Below are 13,389 nucleotides of genomic sequence, written 5' to 3'. Positions count from 1 at the left end.
ATTTTTCACATTCTATTTACTTGCATAAAGTATATATATCTCATGAAGTATTTTCAGATATAAGAATATTACTGCTTAACATTGCCATTCTAGAAGTCTTTAGAAACTATTTCTAGAGTATCATAAACATACACCTTCATAAAATTAGTACTATGTTAAGTGCTAGAGTACACCTTCAGTTTTAAGGCTCGATAAATTTTATGACTGGACTTTAATGAAAATCAATAGTCTAATTCTTTTAACTAAGTAGCACTAAGAAAATGCAGGAAATAACGCTTCAGATAGCTAAAATCTAAACTGAATTTCCAAAGAATGCCTAATTAAGAAGGAATACAGTTATGAATAAATGTTATACTCAGTGTTCTAAAACTCCAACATTCCCAAACTGCCTCATAAATATCCACATTAAGGGTTGGCAAACTATGGCCTGCAGTATAAATATGGTCAGTGGCCTGTTTTTGTAAATAAAGTTTTACTGGAACACAGGCATGCCCATTCATAATTTATACAGCTATTTTTATGCTACAACAAAGTTTCAGTAGTTAAGACTAAGAAGTACTTACTCTCTGCCTCTTTACAGAAAAAAGTTTGTCAACTCCTAACCTACATATTTACTGGCATAAATATCTGGTAAGAAAATATCCAATGCTGTATAAGAAAATTGTTGTTAAAAATGGAATACTCTATGTAAATATCAGAAAAATATATTAATAAACAACTATGCAAAAAATGATACCATTTAGATTTTTAAATTCCCTGATATAATAAATAATTTACGGTTCTAATATACATAGAAATAATATATCTATTTTGAACAGGAAGATCATATTTATAACAATATATATTTCACGTTTCAGGAAATACTCAGGACCAAAATAATAGTGTCAAATTCAACTCAGTTATGTAAAATGCAAAAGTTAAAACAATTGTTTACTTTCAGACTTCCTAATACATAAAATTTAACAAACTAGACTTCCCTACTTTAAAATACCCAGTCTTTAAACATTCGGAGGTTTTTCATCAAAAAAATCTTAATGTAATGTCTACATATAAAAGAAAAAAAACTCAACATTCTGAATATTCAGGGCACAAAAACCTGAGATTTAAAAAAAAATATGTCATTTCCTAATAAGAACTATCCATACACACCCTATCACTGGCAAACATTTATCATCTGCAAAATTCTCTCAGGTGTTTGCTCTGCCTCTGCATTAAACCAGTGTCCTTATACGACGAACCTTATGCTTTTTATATGTGCCAAAAAATGGCAGACTAAATGATTCTTTAAATACACCACATTCTATCTTCTTACTAGTTTACATTAGCTTCAAATCACCAATCCCAACACTTCAGCTTTTAAGTTTTAGTTTCTCCAAGTTTCTATGTTAAGTAGTTTACCTAATTATACAAGGGAGCTTACTGGATAAATGAAGATTTTGACAAATCCTTTCATAACAAGACAAATCATACTATAACGTGAATAGCTACCTCTAATTTAGCACAGTTGTATATGTTTGGATTATTTTTTCTTCAAAATTGTTATAAAATTTTCAAACATACAGAAAAACTGAAAGCACTGTACAGTGAAAGCCTACTTCTGCTTGGATCATTACTAAGTACAATGCATCTTCAGTGACCACTTTTTCACAAGCCACCTTCCCACTAAAAAAAAAAAAAAATACCATTAAACTAAACAATTAAAATCTGGTTTCCAAATGCTTTTCCTATTCTACTAACTCTATACACAGTTATATTTTGGATATATTTAGCCTCCAAAATTTTTCAAATGAAAATGCTAATGTATATAAACCACAGTTCTTTGAGAAGTATTCAACGTTAACTAACATGATAAAACTTGGAAAAAATACTCAAGAACTATATCTTCTATGTATTTATACAATGCATAAAAGTAAATCAATGGGTGCACTTTACAGTGTGTCAATTATCTCAATAAAGCTGCTATTAAAAAAAGTGAATCAGTGACAGTTGCTTAGGTTCAAACGAACAATTCCAAACAGAAAAGGATCCTCTTTTATATAAGAGAGGATTCCAATGATAGAATGTCATTCCTGATGGTACTAATAAGGACTATTTAAACAAAATACACTTTGAAATAGATTATACACTAATCAATTGCTGGTGCTTTAGATTATTAACGTGTTTCTAAATTCAGAAGAAACATATTGTTAGTTTCTTCATCCTCATTAAAATGTTCTGAACAGCTATCTACATTAACACTGGGCAGTGACAGAAAACGGAACAAGTAACATCAGGAGAGTTTACCATCAGGGTAATACTGCTGGCTCATGCTCTCCGGAGGACCTTGTCCACCATGACTGTACTGGTCCCCGTAATAGTCCTCCTGGCCTGCGTACTGCTGTGGCGGGCCTGAAAACCACAACCAGTCCAGAGTGAGTCATTGTTCTCGATGTCATCAAAGGCTTTCTTTCTAATCTGATATTGTAAGAGATCATTTCTCACCTGTATTTGCTCTGGCAATTGAGATACTTTGAACTTACACACAAATCCATAAACACACAGCAACACCACATTTCACAAAAATTATTATGCAGGACTTAACAATACCAACTTAAAAAAACAAATATTTCTTTAAAAAAGGTTCAAACTAGTAGAAATTTAATTTTCCTTATGATATTAGAGCAGTTTGGAACAAACTAGGGTCTGATTCTGAGCATATATTAAGTAACTTCTCAAAACTAAAACTGTATTGTCTGCTATAAATTAGTGAGCTGTTGATATACAATGTTATGATACAACCTTTTCCCAGAAAAATAGATAAAAGTGATGTAACAGGAAGTTCCTAACTACTTCGTGACCCTTTGTACCTACTATATCCACTACCTTTTAGAAAAAAATGTAATAATAAAAATACTAAAAATCAAGAAACACAAAGCCCTGTTGCCTATATGAAAAGTTAATTAAACTGTAAAAAGCCTTCCAACCACTGTCTTATTTATGTTAAGCAGGAAATCTCCCGAATGTACACTCACCCTGCTGAGGTGGTCTATAAGGAGGAATCTGTCTCTGACCCATCATATGACTGCCTTGGTTAACTTGACCCATCATTCCCATAGGAGGCTGCTGGCCTTGATAATGCTGCCCACCTCCCTGGGGCATATTGTACTGTTGGGAAGGAGGCTGCTGATGCATCATTGGAGCTGAAAAGAGACAAAATATTATGCACACACTTTTTACAAATAATTTTAACACCTTAAGAGAAATGTAGAAGTATTTTATAAAATCACCAAGATATACAGGTATTATAATGAAAACTGACTTCAATAAAAACAAATCTTTCAACTGAAGTTCACATGCCAAAAATAATCTGCAAACAAGGGGAAACCACCGATTCCCGGCAGTTCATTTGAAATACACTGAAGAAGTGTTCTAGTAATTTTTTTTAAAAAACAAAGTGAATATAACATGTAAACATCCTGAATATATATTTTTTTCATTATATACTACATAATATTTATCTACACGGTTCTTCTGGGAAAAATAGAATCCTTAAGTTATACAAGAAAACATGCCACAACAAACTTCACAAAATCACACAGCAAATGAGTGGTCAAACCAAGGGAAAGAAATCTCATCTCTGGACATTCATTTCTCCCCCTTTTTCAATGCCCACTCATTTCATTATATAATGGTAGACAGGGAAACTACACATTTATAAATATACTTACATTGGTGGAATTTCATAAACTTTAAATTTAGGACAAAAATTTTAAAGAGTCTTCTTTCCCTTTTCCAAATATAAGATTTATAAATGAAAAAGGTCTTCCTGAAATAAAAGGACTGTAGTGCTTCTTAATAAGTTCGAAAACATACACCATCAAAAATAGCTAAGGAGAAAACTGTAATAAGTCAGAGTCCGGAATCAGAATTACAGTTTCCAGAGGCACCAGGATGGGTAGGTTAAGCATCTGACTTTGGTTCAAGTCATGATCTTGGGAGTTCGAGCCCTGCGTGGGGCTCTGTGCTGACAGCTCAGAGCCTGGAGCCTGCTTCGGATTAGTTATCTCCCTCTCTCTCTGCCCCTCCCCTGCTCATGGTCTGTCACTTTGTCTCTGTCTCTCAAAAAAAAATAATAAACATTAAAAAAAAATCAAAACAAACAACAACAAACAACGACCTACAGATTCCAAAGCAAGGTAGCCAAGCTACTACTGCTACAGTATCACATCGGCAACACTAAAAATACATCACGTAGAATAATCAACAATGGCTATAAAGTTCTGTGTTGCCACCTAACAGTGTCAACAGCTTCTCAGAGGTTCACTGGGTCAGGTGATGGTATGGAGGACTCATCATTCTACCATCATAACCAATACTGTCTCACAAGTATGTGTGAATCATCCTCCACTTCACTGCTTAAACAGCTACGTACTCCTCCTCTACTGATCTGTGGACAATTTAAGGACAAAAGGAAAGGATTAGAGGGCTGAGAAAATGTTTACAGTCAAAATTACACAGATGGGCCAAAAATTATTTGTTTAAAAAAGTCATAAACAAAACACACTTATCCTCTTTCAACATTACTGGCCTACAAAAGCAGCAACATTAGCAGAAAGAATTTAACTTTCTTCCTTCCACTTTTAAGAACTGTTATTATTTAAGGTACTTTATCAGAGTTATTTTTCTCCTATTTGCCATCTTTTGCTCTTCTACATCATTTCAAATTCCTCTTTACCTCTAATTTTATCATAAATATGAGCCTTTCAAAGGTAACTCTAGGACTTTTCTTTCAACAAGGAAATAAACAGAAATAAGTAGGAATACGATGGCTCAGTGAAGAATGGAAGGGAAGAGAACTTAACACTAACGCACTTAACACTGCCAGACACACTGTCATATTTCTTTCACATAAACTACTAATTTTCATTCAAGTTTTTAGCTAAGGAATCCAAAGACCAAGATAATCAACTGGGAACCAGACAAAACACAAGTTTGAAATCAGTTTAACCGAAGTTATAATTTTTAAAATATATTTTGTATATAGTAAAAGTATTGAATACTAGCATGTATAATCTAATAAGCATTTCTGTAACTCATTTTCAGTAAATAAAGATTTTTGCCTTGACTCTCTTCTCCAACACTGATTAAAGGCCTCTTGTCTTACAGAAGGTAACTATAAAACTAATGCATACAGTATGCATTGGAATCAAAACTTAAAACAGAGGAGGAAGAAAGCAAAAACATCATAGCTGGTGGAAAATCCAAAAGGATACAATAACAAAAAAATTCTAAGCTTTGCTCTAAAGGAGTTAAGTGATCTAGCTTAAGCCCCAAATAGAAAAGACCATGGCACTTGTGCTTTATCTTCTGGGACTGTCAGCAGTTCCAATCCCAAAGAGCTCAATTACCACCACCATTTCATTCTCTGTCACTTCCCTCCCTCTGAGGATCCTCAACATCAGTCAGGATCAAACCTAAAACCACAGAGAATGGAGGGGTATAGCATTGCTAAAATACTGTTTTTCATATTTCCTTGAAGCCTTACCCATTAAAAAAAAATTATGACTTCAATTCTGATTGTTTAAGAATAGTATTATTTTCCTTGTGATAATGCAATAGGCTACACTGGCACAGGTCTGTGATCCCTTGAGACTCGAACAGAAATGAGAGTTGAATCTCACAAGTTTACCTCAAAATAACTTCTAAAAATCTGTACTACAGAGGGAAGATTACAAAATGAGTCCACTATAACCATTTCCTACAAACAATGACATAACACAATACTACATGGCATAAAGTTATTCTTCATCTTACATAAATCATTTTGATGCTAGGATGCACTACAAAGTGTGATACTACATACGCAAAGATCCTAATGTCTTAATTTTATAAGACACTTATAAAAATGTTTCAAGAGAACGGATAACAAATGTTCATCACATTCTTTCTTTCCATTTTGAGTTTTATATGTAACAGATATCCTATGGAAATAATGTACTATATCTTAAAAACATGTAAAATATTCCCAAATCACCAAGTTTTATATTATTGGAATTCTTTGTTCCAATGAGATGGTTAATACTTAGTTTTATCTTAAGTTACTGGTGTAAAAAAAGAAAAAAAAGGAATTTTTGAGACTCAACTATAAAGATAACATTAAGTTTTAATTAAACTGTGAAAAATTTAGGATTATGTAATTTTTTTTAATTCTGTATACATTCACACATATATTCACATCTTCAAATGGAAACCAATACACTAAAACTCTATAAATCGTATCATTCATCTATGAATGATTTTAAATGAAGGTTAAATGACAGTTAACAGTTAATGAGAACTTAGTACAGGCCAGGTACTAAGCTAAGAGCTTTATGTACATTGTTTATTCTCCCAAACTCTATGGAACAGGTAATACCATCATCAACTTCATTTTACAGGAAGAAAGAAGTAATTTTCATTTAAGGTTTTACAAGCATTTAGAATCTTACCTAGAGTCACCCAGCTAGTAAGTGACGACAACTTTAAAGCCAATATGCGTATCTCCTCTCCAAAGTCAAATCATATTTCTCCCATGTAATATGTCCCAGGATAACAGTTCTAGGCAACATGATCTATAATATACTATATTATATACACTACAGCATATAGATACATTACTATACTAATACACTAATAAACAGTATACCATATGTACTACTATACTATAATAGAAAAATCCTAAAATGCAAGTAATTTCTTCACCCCCCCTTTATCTATATGTTATAATAATTAGACTATGAAACTATAATAAGTAATACCCTCCAAGCATATTTTCCCATTCATATTTCACCACATTTTACTATTGTTCCTTAACCTTTCAATCTCAAACTAAACCATTTTTAGCTCCCATTTGAAGGTATTACTAATGGTTTATTTGCAAGAAAAAAATTCCAGTATTCTAGCAAACTCAATTAGCTAACCCACTACTAAATAGCCATTTAAAGTGAACAGGATTTTTTACATACCTACAATGTACATCTGTCCTCATCAAGTTTTCAATAGTTCATAATAAGACACTTAGAATATCAAAGATAAAAGAACAACAGCCAAGTAACTAATAAAATCCCCTAAACCTAGTAAAGTCACTATAACAAATGTAAACTTAGCTGAGTTTCCTAGCAGCCAAAGAAAAAAACAGAAGCATGACAGATTCCATCTAGTGTAAAAAAAAAAAAACAAAAAAAAACAAAAAAAAAACAGTTCACTAAGAGATATAAACTTTTATAGAACATGAAATTTTTAGAGAAATTTTCATGGAAGTATTAAAACATACTAGTATCAATAACTTCTGTTGCTGTTTCTTTAGTAACACAGACTATCCTTATATGTAGTTGCTTATATTAACCATTTCTAAAAGCTGTGATTTCCAACCATGCATGATTTTGTCCCCCAGGAGACATTTTAGGTGGTCACAACTGACATGAGTGGTGGTGCTACTGCCACCTAGTGGAGACAGGACAGATCTACTGCTATCTCAACATGGCACAGGAGAGGCCTTCACAACAAATTATGCAGCTCAAAATGTCAACAGTGTTGAGTCAAGAAATCCTGGATTCTCAAGAGCATAATTTTAAATCATAGGCATCTCTACAAACTAGTCTGGGAATGAGAGTATGTATTTAGCTTTCTGGTGATTGAAAATTAGAAAAGGGAAGTATTGTTGCTTCAATCCAGAAAAATAAAAGATTAGGCAATTTCTTAAGAGTTGGCCCTCGTACATAGTTTTGACTATACTATGTAATAAAATTAATTCAAAAACAAAGTCAGTGCTAAACATCTATCATAATCGACTGAAAGGAACTCTAACAGCCCCAAGTAGAAAGCCATGGAGATGGCTACATTAGAACATACAGCTCTGTGTCACTTAGCATGAAAACTGGAAAATTACAAACCATCTGGCACAGAGGAGATTCGAAGGGCCTGAATAAGCATGACTTAGAATATCTGTTAAAATTTAATTTCTAAAATTTATTCCTAGAGATTCAGGTTTACCACGTAGGGGATAGGGCATACAAATCTTTCTCTTAACTATCCCCGGTGATTCTGATCCACATAGTAGTCTCAGGACCACACCACACCATGAGATAGAGTTCTAAGAGAAAGAATACCCAATCATCCACTTTAGCCATAAAAGAAGCTAGATTATGGTTCATATAAAATGTGTAAGTTGGAGGAAGATTGCAACCCAGAGGATACTTAAGGTGTTAGCTATAAAAAGAATCGTAAGAGATTTGTGTTATAAATACATCAAAATTCATCATAAGAGTTATGCATCTCACTGTAACTAAAAAAATTTTTTTAATAAATAAAAATTTTAAATGTTACATCCTAATGATGTGCAGAGTAAAGTGTTCATGGGCAAAGTATATCTGCAGACTACTCTGAAATACATTTTGAAAAATAAGACACATTAGGGAATTAGTGGATGAATAGATAGATAGATAGATAGATAATAAACAAATTTAGTTAAATACTAACTGTAGAATGCAGGTGGCAACTATACAGGTACAATCCTTCAAGTTTCCTGCATGTTTGAATTTTACGTAGTAAAATATTGGGAGAAAATTTAAAAACTAATCCTAGAATATATAGACTTCTCAAAATTCAGCAGTAAAAACCCCAAACAATCCAGCTAGAACATGGGCAAAGGACTTGAAGAGACTTTTCACTGAAGAGGATATACAGACAGCAAATAAGCATTTGAAAAGATGTTCAGTATCAGCAGCCATTAGGGAAATGCAAACTAAGACCACAATGAGGTATCACTACACATTTTTAGAAAAGCTAAGATTAAAAAATATATACTGACAATACCAAATGTTGACAAGAATTTAGAGAAAGCAGATCTCTCGGGGCACCTGGGTAGCTCAGTTGGTTAAGCATCCGACTCTTGGTTTTGGTTTAAATCATGATCATAGGGTGCTGGGATTGAGCCCAGTGTCAGGATCTGTGTTGGGCGTGGAGCCTGCTTGGGATTCTCTCTCTCCCTCTCCTTCTGCCCCTTACCCACTTGTGCATACACACATGCTCCCTCTCTCAAAAATGAAAATGAAAGAAAGAAAAGAGAAAGGTGTTTCCTCATACATTGCTGGGGGGAATATAAAATGGTGCAGCTACTTCAGTAATCCATTTGGCAGTTTCCGAAAAAAACGAAACATACTTACATGACCCAGTAATTGCACTGCTGGTATTTATCCCAAAAAAGGGAAAATTTTTGTCCAAATAAAAACATGAAATTGTACACAATTGTACATCACACCTTTATGTGAAAAAGCCAGAAACTGGAAACAACTAAAATATCCCTCAAGGGTTAAACAAACCAGTATATCCAAACCACGGAAGTCTAACTCAGCAATACAAACACATGAACAACTGATAACGTGCAACAGTATGGAAAAATATTAATTATGTTAAGTAAAAAAAGTTAATCTCAAAAGGTCTCATACTGTGTGATTCCATTTATATAACATTGTGAAAAAAAAGTATAAGAACGAAAGAGTAACAGTGGTTGTGAGGGATTAGAGAGGCCTCGGGGGAAAACACATAGGCTCTCTCTGCATTAACCTTTGTAACTTCCTATAAACCTGTTATTAATTCAAAATAAATTTTTAAAAAATGTATTGTAGGGGTGCCTGGGTAGATCAGTCAGTGAAGCGTCCAACTCTTGATTTCGGCTCAGGTCATGATGTCCTGGTTTGTGGGACTGAGCCCTGTGTCCGGCTCTGGGCTGACTGCAGAGAGCCTCCTTGGGATTCTATTCTCTCCCTCTCTCCCTCTTTGCTCCTCTCCCACTCAAGCATGCGCTCTCTCTCAAAAGTAAATCAACATAAAAAAAAGTTTTTAATAAAAAATGTATTGTAATGAAACTGAGTTTATAATCTGCTGAAGAAACTCATCTGGATTTTGTTCCCTATCCCCAAAAGGTTTTGGTAAAACTGACGATCATCTGTTTTATCTGACAGTAACTGACACTACTTTCTTTGGTTCATTTCTGGAATGACAGTTGATGGATGACAATAGGACAAAGAAGAATGCTAGCTTTCTAATTTGTTATGGCATAAGGAGACCTAGCTTGTCTATCAGTCAACAGATAAGATAAAGTAGTGAACAAGACACAGCTCCTGACTTCATAGAACTTAGAGTTTAGGAAAAAATAATTAAACAGATATTACAAGTAATTATGTACTCAAATGTCTGTTACAAAGAGCATAAGAAGAGTCCACTTACTCTACCTAGGTGGACCGTACCTTGTCTGTAAAGTAACTTAAAACTTGTAGAGTAAGATTATAGGCTATTTTTAGACTTTATTCTTTTCTGTGTTTTCCAGATATTTTATATTAAATATTATTTTCATAACCAGAAAAATCTCATCATTGAGGAAAAAATTACAACCTTGAAAAACTCACCCAATACAGCAATAATGATCATATTATAAACAAATCTAATCTGAACTACAATGTAATGGTTGTATATACCTAAAACTGTAATAAACAGAAACCGGCAATATTAGTAATCTTAAATAGATTTACCAATTTTAACAGTGAAGAGAGATGAGTGTACATACAATTCTCAAACATTCAAATCAACTAGAAGTCAAACATGCCATTTCCATAGGGTAAAATATTTGAAATAATTTCATTTGAAAATTTTCTGTGTTGCATTTGAAAGGAAAAAAGTTGTATTATAGTGTTTTTCATATTGAAGACTTACTGTATTTGTTTTATTGAGGATTCCTACAGCTCCTGAGCCTCGGCGGGGACTTTGAGTCATGCCCAGAGAACTACATACTGTAGACTAAGATTAATAACTTGGGCAGTCAATCAAATTTACATAATGGAGCCCCAATATAAACTCTGAACACTGAGGCTCAGGTGAACTCCTCTGGCTGGCAATACTCTGTGCACAGTGTTACACACTGAGACCAGGAGAGCAACCATCCTGACTCCCATGGAAAGAGACACTCCATGTTTGGTACCTATTCTGGAGTTTCCCCTATGCACTTTTTCCCTTGGTTGATGTTAATCTGTATGCTTTCACTGTAATAAGTCATAACTGAGTACAAGAGTTTTCAGTGAGTTCTGTGCATCCTTCCAGTAAATTGCTGAACCTGAGCGTGCTTCTGGGAACTCCAGAACTTGCAGTCAGTGTCAGAAATGAGGCCAGTCTTAGGAACCACTCCCCGTAATTTTGCAGTTGGCTAACGTCTTAGCTAGCATCTTTTTTACAGCTTGGCCAACTATCATCTTCCTTTCTAAGTATAGGTCAGCTTCCAACACTTTATCCTTTCTACCTTCAAGGTTATGAAATGTCTCTCCAAGAATTTCAAAATGACCTATCTCGTCAGCCTTACCTTTTTTGGGACAGCTTCACTCTTCTCATCATAACCAGTGCTCTCACGTTATGTCAAAGAGTTGCCCTTGACTCAAGTCCCTGCAGTGCACATCTAGAGTCTCTCAGTGGCACCAGTGCCCACATTCCCAGTCAGCAATTTCTTCTCTGTTTGCAAAGGGTTTGGATTTCATTTCCAGCAGTATTAACTTCTCATTTCCCTACTACACTTTTCTCTTTCATAAAACATCATGAAGGTTTATAAATGGGAGCCAAGGAAGCAATACAACTATATGCTCTGCTTTATGTGCATAAGCTGATAGACACACAGTGATCAATCACTAGCAGCATCTAAAAGTGACACTTTTAGTGAATAGTCACTGATCATGACAGTCATCCGTTATTTATGCAGTGATTCATACAGAGAAGAGACAGAAGCGAAGTCTGTACTTCATGAAAGGACTCACAGTTCATCTACCATAACTGAAATCTGAACCATGTTATTGGGTAAAAGGCGTCACTTAACTAAACTGTGGTAAGTGAAATTCATGCATACCAGAACTGCACCAATGAGGCCTGCCTATATTTCCACGGGATGTGTTTCTCATGCACGGAATGAAGATAATAATAGTACTACTACCTCAAGGATGTTATGAGGATTAAATTAAAGAAGATTTGTATGTACCTGGCACTCACTGAATATTAGCTCATACTTTGGATTAGTAATAAGCACCCCTCAAAAAAGTACTGTGTTACCACTTGTGTTATAATATACTTGTGTTAACCAAAAAATCAAATCAGTTTCATTACTGTAGGACTTCTGAGACATTTTAACACAGTAGTAAGCATTCTGAGTCCTCCAAAGCATTTTATCAATAATTATTATCTAAGTCTATCTGGACCAGAATTTAACAAATGCTGAACAAAAGGCCTGACTTAATTAACAAATAACTACATTTTTTCACAAAAGTAACATTACTACTTCAGAATCCTATTACTAGAACAAGTCATTTAAAAAAGTTAAATTCCTATTCTAAGATTTCCAAAATGTTTTACATATACTAAATAAAAGGTGGATAGCTTTAATCTATAAAGAACTCTTTCAAATTAATAATAGACAAATCATAGAATATATAACACAACAGACGATTCACAGAAAAAATGCAAAGAGCAAATGCTATGGTCTGAATATTTGTGTCTCTCAAATAGTTTAAGTATTTATGTATTTTACCTAGCAATTTTATTTCTAAAATTTATTCTACAAAATTATTATTTAAGCTCTCAAAGATCTATATACAAAAATGTTTGTTCCAGAACTAGTTATAATAATAAAAGACTTGAAGCATTATCAAAAGGGAATATGGTAGGATGCCTGGTTGGCTCAGTCAGTTAAGCATCTGACTCTTGGTTTTGGTTCAGGTCATGATTTCATGGTTTGTGAGATCAAGCCCCACATCACTGGGCTCTGAACTGACAGCTGAGATTCTCTCTTTCCCTCTCTCTCTCTGCCCCTTCTCTGCTTGCACTCTCTCTCAAAATAAATAATACATTTTAAAAAATCAAATAATAAAACCATCCATGTTTAAAAATAGGGGGGGATATGGTTTTATTAAATAAATGTTAGATCCATACCATGAATGCTATTTTTCAAATGAGGTAGACCTATAAATAATGATAATAAAGAGGTGCAAGGAAATATAGATACTACTATGATCTACATACACAAGTGCTAGGCTTATCTCTGCTTGGTACAGCTCTTATCAGACAATAATCCACTATATATTAAGATAACTATAACACTCCCAGCTATGATAATACATACTCTTTGCCCTTCATATTTACATGATAGAAGTACTGAAAGAAAAATTTCCCACTCCTCTAACTTGATCAAGCCTCCAGATCAGACAATTATCATTTGTAACTTATTATCTAAATGAATGACTTTAATATTATTCAAACAAAACTAAAAGCAGAAATAAATTTGATGTCCCCAAAAAAAAGACACCTGATAAACTTATCTCAATTTTTTTTGTTATTTTTTTT

General features: G+C 33.8%; 1 protein-coding gene across 3 annotated transcripts in view; it reads right to left on the bottom strand.

Annotated features, from left to right (window-relative positions):
• SS18 (SS18 subunit of BAF chromatin remodeling complex) overlaps positions 1–13,389 on the bottom strand; it is an 84,527-nt gene that overhangs the window by 24,838 nt on the left and 46,300 nt on the right. For all 3 annotated transcript variants that reach the window (XM_029921532.1, XM_029921533.1, XM_029921531.1), the window contains exons 6-7: positions 3,012–3,179; positions 2,284–2,388 (exon numbers count right to left, since the gene is read on the bottom strand). In XM_029921532.1, the coding sequence (XP_029777392.1) occupies positions 2,284–2,388; positions 3,012–3,179 (273 nt within the window). The remainder of the gene's footprint in view (positions 1–2,283; positions 2,389–3,011; positions 3,180–13,389) is intronic.

The sequence above is a fragment of the Suricata suricatta genome, chromosome 14 (genome assembly GCF_006229205.1).
Source record: "Suricata suricatta isolate VVHF042 chromosome 14, meerkat_22Aug2017_6uvM2_HiC, whole genome shotgun sequence".
Classification (NCBI taxonomy): domain Eukaryota; kingdom Metazoa; phylum Chordata; class Mammalia; order Carnivora; family Herpestidae; genus Suricata; species Suricata suricatta.
This window is presented reverse-complemented; position numbering and strand designations above follow the sequence as displayed.